At 36.2% G+C, this 13413-nt stretch overlaps 2 protein-coding genes across 3 annotated transcripts in view; one reads left to right on the top strand and one right to left on the bottom strand.

The window, feature by feature from the left end:
• Positions 1–5279, top strand: part of LOC139114538 (band 7 protein AGAP004871-like) — a 114092-nt gene extending 108813 nt beyond the window's left edge. Inside the window, exon 6 of one of the 2 annotated variants that reach the window (XM_070676325.1) lies at positions 1035–5279. In XM_070676325.1, coding sequence (XP_070532426.1) covers positions 1035–1244 — 210 coding nt within the window. In that variant the 3' untranslated portion in view covers positions 1245–5279. The remainder of the gene's footprint in view (positions 1–1034) is intronic. The other variant, XM_070676324.1, reaches the window with a different exon arrangement.
• A 1075-nt stretch (positions 5280–6354) lies between these two features.
• Positions 6355–13145, bottom strand: LOC139114537 (uncharacterized). The gene is made up of 4 exons (XM_070676323.1): positions 11438–13145; positions 9412–9617; positions 8853–8991; positions 6355–8471 (listed from the first exon to the last, which is right to left on the bottom strand). Exons 1-4 carry the CDS (start codon positions 12465–12467, stop codon positions 8215–8217), a joined length of 1632 nt encoding a protein of 543 aa, XP_070532424.1. The 5' UTR covers positions 12468–13145; the 3' UTR covers positions 6355–8214.
• Positions 13146–13413: the final 268 nt, after the last annotated feature.

Below are 13413 nucleotides of genomic sequence, written 5' to 3'. Positions count from 1 at the left end.
ATTAGTTTTTGAAAATGGCAAGAAATCTAAAAGGATGTTGAAACGTTTGAATTTACATGCCTCTTTCGACATTTATGACAGTGTCATACACTTTTTCAGTCGTTAATGGGTCTCATTCAAAGAAAACTCTTGGAAAATTGACGATATTCTGAGATCAGTGTATTACGCATCCCCAGCTATTGGGGCTTTAAGGAGAATTATCACCTTGACTTTTACATCAATGAACTGGAGAATGATAAGTTTCCCACACAGAGTAATGTTATAGGCATAGGCGATTTGATCATCTATTCTGTAAGACATCTGTCCTGTTAGCGGGACCTGTCAAAAGTGTTTCCTACTGACAGATAAAGTGTCCGTACAAGACCATGTGCTGTTTCAGCTGACTGTCTGAAGACAGCTTTATCATCTGAAAAGTGATGTCTGTCAGAGAGTACGTACGCAATCACCAGCATTTGAAAGTCTAAGTGGTGGCTCTCTGCAAATAAATCACAAAAGAGGAACTTGATGCAATAGAGATAAATGACATATTTCCAATTTGATTAAGATGTTGCAATCAGAAGAGGTTGATTTTGAATGAATAGTCTGATACCTGTATAGGACTCAGAGGAGGAATTTAGCGCAAGAGGTTGACAATCTCTAACAGCCGGCGCCACTATTAATAACCTAAATTCACTGCCTGTGTCTGGTAGGCTCACACTAATGAAAGTGTCAGACATGCGATATCAACTAGATGAGCTAGATGGGACTCAGCGTCATGATATGAATTTGATTTTCCCATTTGCTGCTTTCGAAAAATACAAGCAAGGGGTTTAACAACCTCATTGAATTTCAATAGTGTGTACGCCCTGACGTCTTTTGTGTGATGCATCTCAGTTCAAGTCATTGCGGAAGAGTGTTCACGCGAGTTTTGAAGTAAATATGAGTGTATTGGTGTAGTTTTGTAATTCCTTGTAATCATGGCTTTTTTACCATGTCTGCCCTGCTACTTGAATATTGTCTTGATATTCTTATATCCCTTCTCATCCCTTCAATAGGTGATTGCCGCTGAAGGTGAACAGAACGCGTCCCGGGCGTTGAAAGAGGCTGCCGACGTGATCAGCCAATCCCCGTCAGCTCTGCAGCTCCGCTACCTGCAGACACTGAACACCATCTCTGCCGAGAAGAATTCCACTATCATATTCCCGTTGCCAATCGACTTAATCAGCAGTATTGTGAACAACCAGGGAACAACCACAAAGATGTAGTGATGGCAATCAAAGACAACAGAAGCAAAACAATAACAGCATACCTTTAAAAGAAAGAAACAAAGTGACAGTTGGAGTATGACTATAGAGGGCGCTGTAGCATGTCAGAATGGCCCCCATGAATGTTCTTTGGTTTCTCTGGCTCACATTGTTGAATTAACTTGCCAATTTCACTTTGTCAGTCGCACACCTTGTGTGTAGGCATAAAGGAAAGCTTTGATTCAGCAAATAGGAATATTCAAGGGAGTCATCACCAATCCTGGATTGTGTAATGTCACTTGAAATGAGATGTAAATTATTCTAATCAAAAAGTCCGGTATAACAGTAGTTCTGTGAGATAGCTACTGCCAATATGCCTGTCAAATGTGAAGTCAGCAGTAGAATTTGATTAGCTCAATCAATGTAAAAACATGATTAGCCCTCACTGTATACTGGCAGGCTGCAGTCGTAGGGCCTATTGTCAAAAAAAAAGGCACAGTAAAAAAATCACTTTTGTACCAGTTTGTATGGGCATATAATATATTTCCAAGTAGTCAAGCTTATTCAGAAGGAATGTAGAGATACGGTGTCATGTCACCTACCCATAGTTTGCTTCTATACTGTACTTGTATAGGTATGATAGGTTTAAGCCCACTCTGCGTGTCTTTTATCCTTAGTAATTGTCTTTAGTATTCTGTCATTGATTCCTCGGTCTAACAGTTCCTTTGACTGCGCTGGAATCAAATTGAACTTAATCATGAGCAAAAACTGCAGTAAAATTCAGAAATTCAGTTTTATACTATATCTTGACCAGGTAGCCATACGATGTCCGACTCTCTAAGCCAATCAATTTGTTAACTTAATTTAGCTATAGCATCAGTATTTCTAGATAATTACACCTATTACATGCTTGTGTGTGAAACAGTGGTCGTATCAGGTAAGTCAAGCCCAGGTCGCCATCCATAGTATCAGAATTAATTAAAAGGTATGAACCATACCTCTGAATACAATTTCATGCATGCAGTCATCGGTCAATATCATTTACTGCTTTGAGTTCACTTTTGTCGCTGACCTCAGGATCATGACATCCTTATGAAAGCGAAAGGCAACGGGTAAATTGTAGATGGTATTAACTTTCTTATGGCACAGTCAAGATGATGGTAAACAGACTGTCTAGAGTTTAAGGAGGATAATACTGCAACTGAACAGTAGCGGATTAGAAGATTAAATCATAAATCTTAAAGGAGAGGATATCTTACCATATCATCACAGCAAAATCCTTCTAGATAATTGTCTTCCTGTCGGCATATGTCATCCACTTTCTGAGGGTAAAACCCACCCCATTTCAAGTTGTACTAGCCCAGTTACCAAGGTAGAACAATCAGCATATTCCATACCTTAATTGGATCTAGGTACATGCACTTGTGTAATTCTTTCTTAGAATATATTAATTTCTATAAACTGTCGTTAATGACATTAAATGGCGTACATTAAATTGAAATCAACATTCATTATATTCATAATTTCAATGAAAAGGTATTCAGAAAGAAACTGAAAAAAAATGGCTTTATATGTATATTATAAAATTATAATCTGTTTAATTGTACTATTCTGGTAAGTTAAAATGCCTTGAAGTTTTATTGTTGGGAAAGTAAGTTGTAATTGAAATCTGACGTGACATGAGCTGGTCTGTTCTGGTGATCTGTACACATGGGTAAAAATCTAGGGCAAACATCAGTTACATTTAGAACAGAGGCTGGTATACAGAGGTTCAGACAGTAGAGGTAATCCGTATAATGGAGCCTGTCAGGGCAGGGGACAGGAAAACTTATATGTAAACATATACATGTGTTTAGTCTATACAGGTTCCACCATGTGTGTGTAGACTTTGCTGTCAATGACACAGATAATATGAACCTAGCCAGTGAGTGCTGTGGTTATACTTTCGTAATACTGTTCATCTTTTTAGCTTTAATATGTCATAGAACAGATACTCTGCCCATTGCCAAGTATTGAAGTAAAATATGGGAATATTATAGACAGTATCCAAGCCAAGTAAGATTCCCAGTGTAAGATTTACACTTTTACTCCATTTCACCTTGTGTGTGGGTTCAACCACCCTACTGAAAACCATGGGGATATATCAAAATCTAGTGTTGAAAGGGCAAAACTGGTTGCCCAACTTCAAGTTCCACCCACAAACATTTTTGACGAAATTCAAAAAGAATTTTGTCATCATCAGTAGCTACTATGACTGGACTGCTTTGATGTAAAAAATGCTTTATCAAGATTTTGATGTCCATGTGTATTGTTCTGAGTAAGACAGCTAACCCATTCAGAGGCTGATTATCGTGTAGCGGTATATTCATTTGAACATTGCACACTTTTTAGCTGAAGATTCCTGTAATCATAAAAGTATGTCAAAAATATAGCAATTATGATAATCAAACACATATAGTAAAGATGGACATCAGAGTCCACATAATTATATCTGTAGTGTGTGGATCATTTCATACATCATTTACAAACTTACTCAGAAGTCTTACCAACCCTTGCTGATATGAAAGTACAAGGTTGAAAAAAGGATTTATGATGGAACAAAAACAAGTCTCACACTTTTTTGGCCGGTTTCGATCTGAATCACAACTTGAAGGAATACTTCAGAGGGTACCTTGGAACTATGTGCCTCGTGATTGGATAAACCTGATCACATGGTACTGCATCTTGCAATCAAAACAGAGGCTAATTCATATTCAGAGGACTAAAGGCTCTATACCAATATATTTATGTTGTGCCTTCAAAGAAAGCTTGCAAGTGCAAATTTTTCAGCGGACAAATCAAATCTCATGATTTCTTGCCAGTCTTTTACTGCCCTATGCTAAAACTGAACCAAACTAATTTGAACGTTGTCACTATGAGTTGATTAGATGTCAATTTATGACGAGATTCACATATCAATATCTATAGCTGATTTCAATTGCCATGATCATGCCAACTGTATAATTTATAGTCAATCCTAGAACAATAAAATGCACAGTATTGTATAAGCACTCTCTATAAATACATTTAAAATGTTATTTCTTAGTCTTTTTGATAAAATTTCAAACAGAGAAAAAATCTTGTGTCGTACCTTTGTGGCATACGGTAATTGCAATTTAGTCCACAATAGAAACTATTTTAGACTGTAAAATCAACTTTCCTATAATTGTATATAGCTAGCAATGACCGCTTCACATATATATCTCTTGAAATAGTTCAGGTATAGCATCTCTATTCGGTGAAACTTGTGGGTCGTAGTCTTCATAATAATATGTAGACATTTTAGTCTATTACCAGTAGAAGGGTATATGTATATATCTATATATATTTTCAGTCTAGAGAAATTTCTGAGAATTTTTGTGTTAGTCTATTTCTTGATCAGTACCGACTTGTAATCCTAGCTGTAAGTCTCATCGTAAGTTCTTTTTTTTAAAAACACAGAGATTATACTGTAATTCCAATGCTCTGCCTTCTCTGTAAGCTGGCAAACATTCATGCTAGCATCGTGATTTGCCTGAATTTCTAGTCCCTTGTAGTGTCTGATTATAGGAAGTCACCCGTGCATATATTATTGCATATAAGTATAGATTAGGAACGAAAAATAATGTGTAACAATTTCTGTTTAGTTAATTGCTATCATGAAGTTGACCTTCAAAATTACCCATGCAAAGTTATGATGGCGTCAGTGCAATGGATTTTATAGTAGAATCTTCACCACAATTTGTAACTTGTACTAAATGCTGACAATCAGATATCATGAAGCGAACAAGCCTTGGCAACATTTCAAGTTTGCTGTTGCCACACAGTCTTGATGAAAGCAAGTACCACCTTGTGTGAACAAACTTTTTACTGTCTGACTTGAATTCTTTATACACTAGTTTGTACGAGGAGTACGCCTAATCCATCTAGAAAAAAATATGTGGTTATTATGTGGTGATCATTGTTTTTTCAATGTTCATTTTCCGTAGGAATTGCACGTTTGTAAACATCTTTTGTCATATATATATATATATATATATATATATATATATATATATATATATATATATATATATATATATATATATATATATATATATATATATATATATATATATATGTATATGTATACACAATGATTAAGTCTCACTACAATGTGTTGTTGGTCTGCGGTGGAAATGGGTTCAGAGACAAATCTTAGCGTCATTTTAAACAGCGCTGTGAAAAATATTGCTGTATAGTGTGATTTCTTAAAGTTCAAGCTTTTTTGATCAGAGCAAAAAGAGCCGTTAAAGGTAGAATGAAATCACAAATATGTATGTTGTCTTGACTCATTAACATACAAACACCACTTTTTTTATTCAACATCTGACTGTCACTTTAAGATCCAAAGTTGGTGTTTTCATTTGCTGAAGTTACTATATATGCACACTTAGAGAATTCCTTTTCAGCAATCCTTAGTGTGCAGTTCATCTCCTTCAGTATTTGTCTTTGAAAACTGGCCTACCCTGACACTGCCTAGAAGGAAAATTATACATGTGGTAACCTCAATATAGGGTTAATTGACAATCTGTGTCAGTCAGTGTTAGCTCACTAATTGGTGACAACTAATTCCCAGCCAAAGTGGGGCCATCTACAACTTGATAATCATACCAGGTCCCCATGGCTGGTCAGTTGTTAGTGTCACCATCTCAACCTGAGCAAGGAGGGAATATCATCCTATTTTGTCCTGTCCTGTAGTTGGACTGTACCACAGGAATGTAGGGATGAAAGATATGGAAAGAAATCATTGGTTCCTAGATCTCAAAATTCGTAATTTTAATCAGTGGAATTGTGCATTTATTCTCATCAAACTTTATATAATGCATGCACTTTGATAAATGCAAACCTTGACCATGAAAATGCAGAAAAAATTACCAAAAAAAAGGATGTTTTGAAAAAATAAACACTTTGTGTTGTACTGAATTTCTGTACTTGTTATGTCATGTGCTATGGCCAATAAACACAGAAATAGCATGTTTCATAGAAAGATTGTGCACTTTGGATTCAGTTAGTACTAAAATCTGTGCAGTAGCATATTGCAATATGTATCAGTAAAGACAGTTACTACACACTCTGTTCATTTTATTTAATATTATTTATCTTCGACAAAGAATATTACACTTCAAATGTTAAGAGGCTGCGTAATAAAGATTGAAATAAACTTCCATAAAAACACAACATTTTGTGTGATCTTGTAATTTCAATTATCACAGCTGTTTCCCTCTTAATATGCAGGTATTATTTAATTGTTCAAAAATTACCGTAAAAGTCGACCCACCCGGAAGATGACCATAACACACATGGCAGTGTGACATAGAGTGGCACTTGAAGGTCAAGTCAGGTCAACAATCACCAGAGTCACAAATTGGTATGTATTTCTTCAATAGCCAGACAAAGCTTTGAAACTCATGTTTATGAAGTTTGTTTGGATACCTTAAAATGGTCATGTCTGTTAAAATACACGTCATGTGACAAGCTTTACATGTACTGTGCTGGTTTGGATCACTTGACCTGGTACTGACATATGACCCTGACTGGATGGGTTCATTGTATCATAGATAATCGTTCCCCTATACTGTCTATGGTACCCACGACAGCAATACATTGCACACAAATACATGGATGAAATCTCTGGGTCTTTGACCCAGGAGAAAATGTCAAGGCTTGGCAAGAACCATCGCATATAAATATATCGATATTAATTTTGTAAACTAACTCAACGTGATCAGCAATCAATCATAAAGATCTCTCTGAAATCAACATTCATTTCCATGATTTTTAACAAGTATGAATTAAGCCATGTGGCTTGTTGAAATCAACAGGTGCAGTTGTATTTTTTATTTTTTTCGAAAATGTTAGCTGCACAACATAAAATACAAAACAATCATTATTGTCATGGACATGACTTGCAAAAATAGTACAGAATAATGTCCAACAAATCTAAATATGAAGAGTAAAATATATAAATAGTTCAATTAATTTTGAGTGATATTTGTGTGTAGTGATGGAACTACCAAAGCTGAGTCAGGGGTGGAGAAATTGTTTGAGTTGACACTGAGGAACATATTTGTTAATGCAGAGTGCGATGGTATCTGTTGTATTCTGACTAACACTGTCATAATGCGGGAAAACAATGTTTAATGGTTTCAACATAGTGTTGAAAGTTAATGTTCTTACATTGTAAAAACTTTGATCAACTTCTGTAATTTTTACACAGACCAAAAAAAAAATGTGTGAAAGTAATTAACTGGTATGGTGCAGGTCCCCATTTTACAGCATCACAAGTATTATATGTGAGTCAATAACATCATTATAAATCGTTGCACATCACTAAAGGTCAACATTCACAAAGCGGGATCATTTCACATTATTTTATGATTTCAGACTCAATGTATGTCATGGTATTTTACTCGCTTAAAGATGTACTTCTGCTTGTACTTCATTTGCATAAGAAATGTGCTGTGTGACTAAATTTGTAGAAACATCTGTTTGTGCAACCCAAAATATGGCTGCCAATTAAAGCTTTAAAAGGAATTTTGCACATTGCCCAGTGAAAATATACGAAATTACAATGTGACCTTTTGGTAATCATTTATAATGCTGTACCTAATTTCATAGTTTTAAAATGCTTAGTCCATTAGTCATGCTGTGTAATGATGAGGGCGCTGTTCAGCCAGGATTTGAATTCATGTGATCTCTGCACTGACAGCCTGTATGTGGTGGCTACATCATAACTGAAACACAGCTTTAGTGAAGCTGAAAAGGTCTAATTGAGAGGCAGTGAGAGATTGAATGATGCTTTTTGAAAAAAAAAGTAAAAAAAATGGAACTATTGGGGCTTCAGCCTCTTGGTAATAAGTCATCTCAATGAAAAGGCTTAATAAGAATTGCAGGAATGACACACATGAACCATTATGAATTCATGAAAAGTTTAAATATTGCGGAAGATGTCCTCCTTTTCCCTGTCTTCAAACATCTTAAGACACTGCTCCACTTCTTGTTTGCTGGCAGTGCCTTTGCTAACTTTCTTCAAAAGTTGCTCAACTGCTGCCACATCGACATTTTTCATCTCGTCCTCACTCGCATCTTCAAGGAATTCCCTGATCACGTTCACATCATCATGCACATCATCTGTCGTCTGGAACTTTTCAAGTCTGGATACTTTGACCGCGAAGGTATAGCGAGCACCTGGCAAAGAACAAACAATGAAATGTTAGAAGCATTGCTGAGTAAGTGATCAGAGGCCGGAAGAAAGAGTTCTTGAAACAAACTCTTATCAAAGAGGTTACCTGTATCCAAGGGATTTTTATGACTTTCTGCAAGGAAAGTAATGTTAAAGCCAATAAAAGTCAATTAATTCAAGTTAGGCCTGGTCAACAAGGTAAGGTAGAACACACCTCGGGGAAAGATATTCGAACTCTCAAATTTTTATGATTCTTTTCTGATCTATCACTGAAGCTTGTTGGTGGTTCATTTTAAAGCTCTTGTGGTAAGAAGAATTAACACTGTCTTAGTTTCCAAAAATCAAAAATTAAAAAAGACTAGCAAACAAAAAAAATTGGCCCCTACCATTTACAAGTGAGCTAGGTGGCCTTGCCGAATGAAGTATTCCACAGTTGAATACGGCTATTCTACCGTATTTTGGCTTGATTGCCAATATTGGTTCATAGTCATCATCAAAGAACACCGTTTCTCCATTGTATTCCACCTACAAAGATACAAAAATAAATATTTATTTACTTGTAAAACACAACTTGTTATTCTGTGGTTTTTCATTCCTAAAATCACATTGCAATACCCAGGGATGAAAAAGTCTGCATTTATGTAATTTCCAATGTTATTGTTGACATGTGAATTTTAGTCCTGACAAGAATTCATTTATCAACAATAAATATATACTGCATTTGTCGCAATTTAAAAAATTTCCAAATTGGCTGAAGTACAAGCATTGACTCTGAGGAATAATTTAATATTCCTGGCCTTAAGGAAAATTTCATACCATGCCTGTTTTTTCTCTCTCTTTACAAAAATATTGCACTGATTTGCCAGCTAGCCACGCAGTTAGCTTGTACTGATCAAAATGTAAAGTTTTCCTTTCGAAGACAAAACAACAGCACTGCAATATCACCTTCCAATCTTTGTTGAGGTAGAACAAGACTGTGAATTCATCCACGGAATGAGAACAGTCTATGTGGATTTTACTGTGGTCAGACACTCTGATGAGATTACAGGAGACATCGTATGGCATGAAACCTTCTTGTCCACTGATGTATTTGACAAGTTGCTGGGTGACTTTCCAAATATTGGTCCTCACAAACACATCCAAAGGGTATCCTGAAAGATATGTATTATATAATGCAAGTCTAGCTATAACCGTACTAACCGTACTCTCTGTGCCCAAGTTCAGAGGTTGCAATAAAGCCATTATGGTGATAACCGGGAGGGCACATTGTATACATTTTGTGTGTATATATATATATATATATATATATATATATATATATATATATATATATATATATATATATATATATATATATATATATATATATATATATATATATATATATATATATATAGATAGATAGATAGATAGATAGATAGATAGATAGATAGATAGAGATAGATAGATAGATAGATAGATAGATAGATAGATATATATATATATATATATATATATATATATATATATATATATATATATATATATATATATATATATATATATATATATATATACACCAAAGGCGATTTGCTTGTCAATGCAGGCAAAGTGTAGTGCTCAATGCAATTCTGCAGGGTGGTAATACTGAGAATCTAGGAACTTGTAGTTGTCACTCAACAGGCTGTTTCATGCGCTAAGCAATCATCAGGAATGAGGATTTGGCAGGATTAGGGCTGTTTTTATTGTAGCAGGTCTTTTTTGTGGCAGTTGCGGCAGAAAAGTCATGCTACTGCCGCAAAAAAAGACGACAGCCCACTCTCAGGAAACCACCTCACCTCTTCAATAATATGCAAAGCCACAGTCACAACAAACGATGATCAGAAACACTACATCGGACTCACAGACTCAACTTTCAAACAAAGATTCACATGATACCACAAGTATACGTTGAAAACAGCCAAGCACAGAAACAGCACAGAACTTTCAAAATTCATATGGAAACTCAAAGATAACAACAGAAGCTACGATATCAAATGGTCAATCATTGATAGGGCTCCCCTATTCAAATAAAACTAAACGCTGTAACCTCTGCATAACAGAAAAACTCCATATAATCTATTCAGACAGCAAATCAACCCTTAACAAGTGAACAGAATTCCTCTCAAAATGCAGACACAAAAGCAATTTCCTCCTCATTAATAACTGACCTGACATTGGCCGCAACTGCTCATTTGCATATGCATACCCACCTGCTACAATAAAAACAGCCCTAACTCCCACCAAATCCTCACTCCTGATGATTGCTTAGAGCATGAAACAGCCTGTAGAGTGACAACAACAAGTTCCTAGATTCTCAGTATATATATATATATATATATATATATATATATATATATATATATATATATATATATATATATATATATATATATATATATATATATATATATATATATATATATATATATATATACTAGAAAGGTATTTCGTAATATGACAGGTTCCCAAGTGTTGTGTAGCGCGGAAATTTAATGTAGAAACTAATGAGAATTCTCATTATACATATATATATATATATATATATATATATATATATATATATATATATATATATATATATATATATATATATATATATATACGGTATATATATTTGTATGTGTGTGTTTGTGTGTGTGTAATACACAGCAACACAGCAATACATTGGTGTATGTAGGAGGTTGGCTAATATTCTGAACTTGGCCCAACTTTATAGGGTCTGGCACCATGGATTGGCCCAAATACATCGTTATCAATGGTGAGTGTATGCGGACTTCACTGGGTGGGGGGGGGGGGGGGGGTTAGTCACAGGTTAATGTTGTTGGTGTGACCCAAAGTTGACCCCCACCTGCTGGTGTATAAAGCTGAACTCATAGCTAAACATGAAACACTCATTTGGTCAAAAAGTAGTTGGACAAACTCTACATTTGTATGTACTACACACACTTACCTGATATCCAGTACACATTATCGGACCCATCATCAGGTGTGTTTTCCTGATATGTTGCATTAGCAATTACGAAATTGACAAGAGCTTCTACAACTGAATTATCCAACACATCATCGAAGATATGTATGCCTGTGGTACTATTCAGAGAATAGCGTCGAACTAAATGTTCAGCAGGTTCGAATTGCTTCACATCTTCCAAGAATATTGCTGGAAGATCTTTTTCATTTTCAGAAAGCCTTTTCTTAAAGTCTTCCTCATCACCAGTCTCGTCTGCCTCAGATTTTTCACTCAGCTCTTCGGCTCTGGTTGCCCTGACAACCAAAACTTTCAAACCTTTGCTTGATGCCATAGAGGGCGGTTTAATAATGAAGGTGGTTTTGCAAGAAGCAAAGACAATTCGGCCTGGTTTGGGATGTACTACTTTGTCTACACCTAACAAGCCATGCAACTGCAATTCACCATAGTCGTTTTTCTCCCAATTTGTATTCAGAAATACAAACATGAAAACATCGTTCTCATCTGCACTTGCGCAGCTGTGCTTTAAGGTTTGGTCTGTCTTCCAAACACCGACAGTTTTCACTTCTCTCAGATAGAAAATCTCTCCAGTTCTTCCAAGCAGCTGATCACTAAGCAACTTCCAAGTGTTGGTCCTTCTGAACTGTCGAATTGGAAAACGAACAGTCCATGGGGACATGCTCCTGTCATGCTGCTGTGTTTCGTTTCCTAACAGGCTGCTTTCAAAATCGTGGAAAGTAAACTGTTCGAATTGGTTAACTCGGAAGTCCCAGTACAAATAATTCGAAACATATCTGTTCAGAAAAGTTAGCACGGTCTGGGGAATAGTTCGAGCTAACACTTCCACCTGACTGGTAATGTCCGAATTCACTGAAATATGTTCTTGTGTAGTCTTTGCAAAGAGCTGCAGAAGGGCAAAAATAACTGGACAAATTGTTGATAAATAAACGTGTTTCATGTTAACACTACGCACTTTGGAGTCATGGGCCGACGATCGATATCCGTGAAAGACCATGTAATGTGGAAAGTGGTTCCTTGTGTGAGGAAGTCCCTCGAAAGTGCCGGGCGCGGGCGCTGGCTTGTCCTGAACTTCAGGGTAGTTGACAATGTTGTAACGCAGTTTGAACCGTGCAAGCTAAGTCCTGCAATTCCACTAACTTTCAGATCAGGTCGCCCCACGTCTGTAGTTAAAGACCAGTGATTGTTGACTTTGCAAAACAGAGTAATTTACCTCCCATCGCCATGATAATCATCTGCCATTATCAGCGCAGTTCTAGCACCTGTTCGGTCCGTAACTCCTAAGCAGTGTCGTAATTGTATGACGTTTTGATCGAGAGCGATGAACTTCCTGGTTCATGACACCCGGATATCCTTTCAGCAAATTCCGGGACGCTCAAGTAGCCCTATAATATGTTAGTCAAGGACGTTCCGCTGAGAACTTTCTTCGCCCTTCCACAGTCCCGTGGCATATGTACACACGTCTATGGGGCGCATCCAGACGCAGAGCGGAATATACCACAGGGGACTGTGGCCCTTCTTAGGCTTTCGTCGTAATTAGTATAAAACCTCCATGGGTACACAGGCATAGAAAGATTATGGAAGTTTGTTGACTTGCGTTCCGATCTCTTGAGAATATTGTGTCTGAGCTCGCGGGTGACCTTCTCCCTTCGGTTTCTGATTAATCTAATCTAATATTTATTCATGTTAAGGGCCACCGCCCATCAAACTGAAAATATACAAGTTATATAACAACAACAATGAAGTCGTAGACAAAATTTTCTTACATAATCTATTGTTATTTGAATGTATTTTCCATACTTCCATTCAAGGATAATGCCTCGCCAATACGATGCAACCGTTCGTTATCCTAGAACGCTACTGTTAGGCCTAAATAAATTACATTCCGCACTTTATTTATTTATTTATTTATTTATTTATTTATTTGTTTATTTATTTATTTT

Source organism: Ptychodera flava, chromosome 16 (genome assembly GCF_041260155.1).
Source record: "Ptychodera flava strain L36383 chromosome 16, AS_Pfla_20210202, whole genome shotgun sequence".
Lineage (NCBI taxonomy): Eukaryota > Metazoa > Hemichordata > Enteropneusta > Ptychoderidae > Ptychodera > Ptychodera flava.
Note: the sequence above shows the minus strand (reverse complement) of the source record. Positions and strands in the feature narration are given on the sequence as shown.

Bases quoted from the DNA above. Each gene is read 5' to 3' on its own strand.
- LOC139114537 (XM_070676323.1), bottom strand. From the start codon at position 12,467: ATGGTCTTTCACGGATATCGATCGTCGGCCCATGACTCCAAAGTGCGT. The intron at 9,618-11,437 runs GTAAGTGTGTGT...CATATCTTTCAG, and splicing joins TAATGTGTACTGGATATCAG to GATACCCTTTGGATGTGTTT. The intron at 8,472-8,852 runs GTAGGGGCCAAT...GTTCTTTGCCAG, and splicing joins ACCTAGCTCACTTGTAAATG to GTGCTCGCTATACCTTCGCG.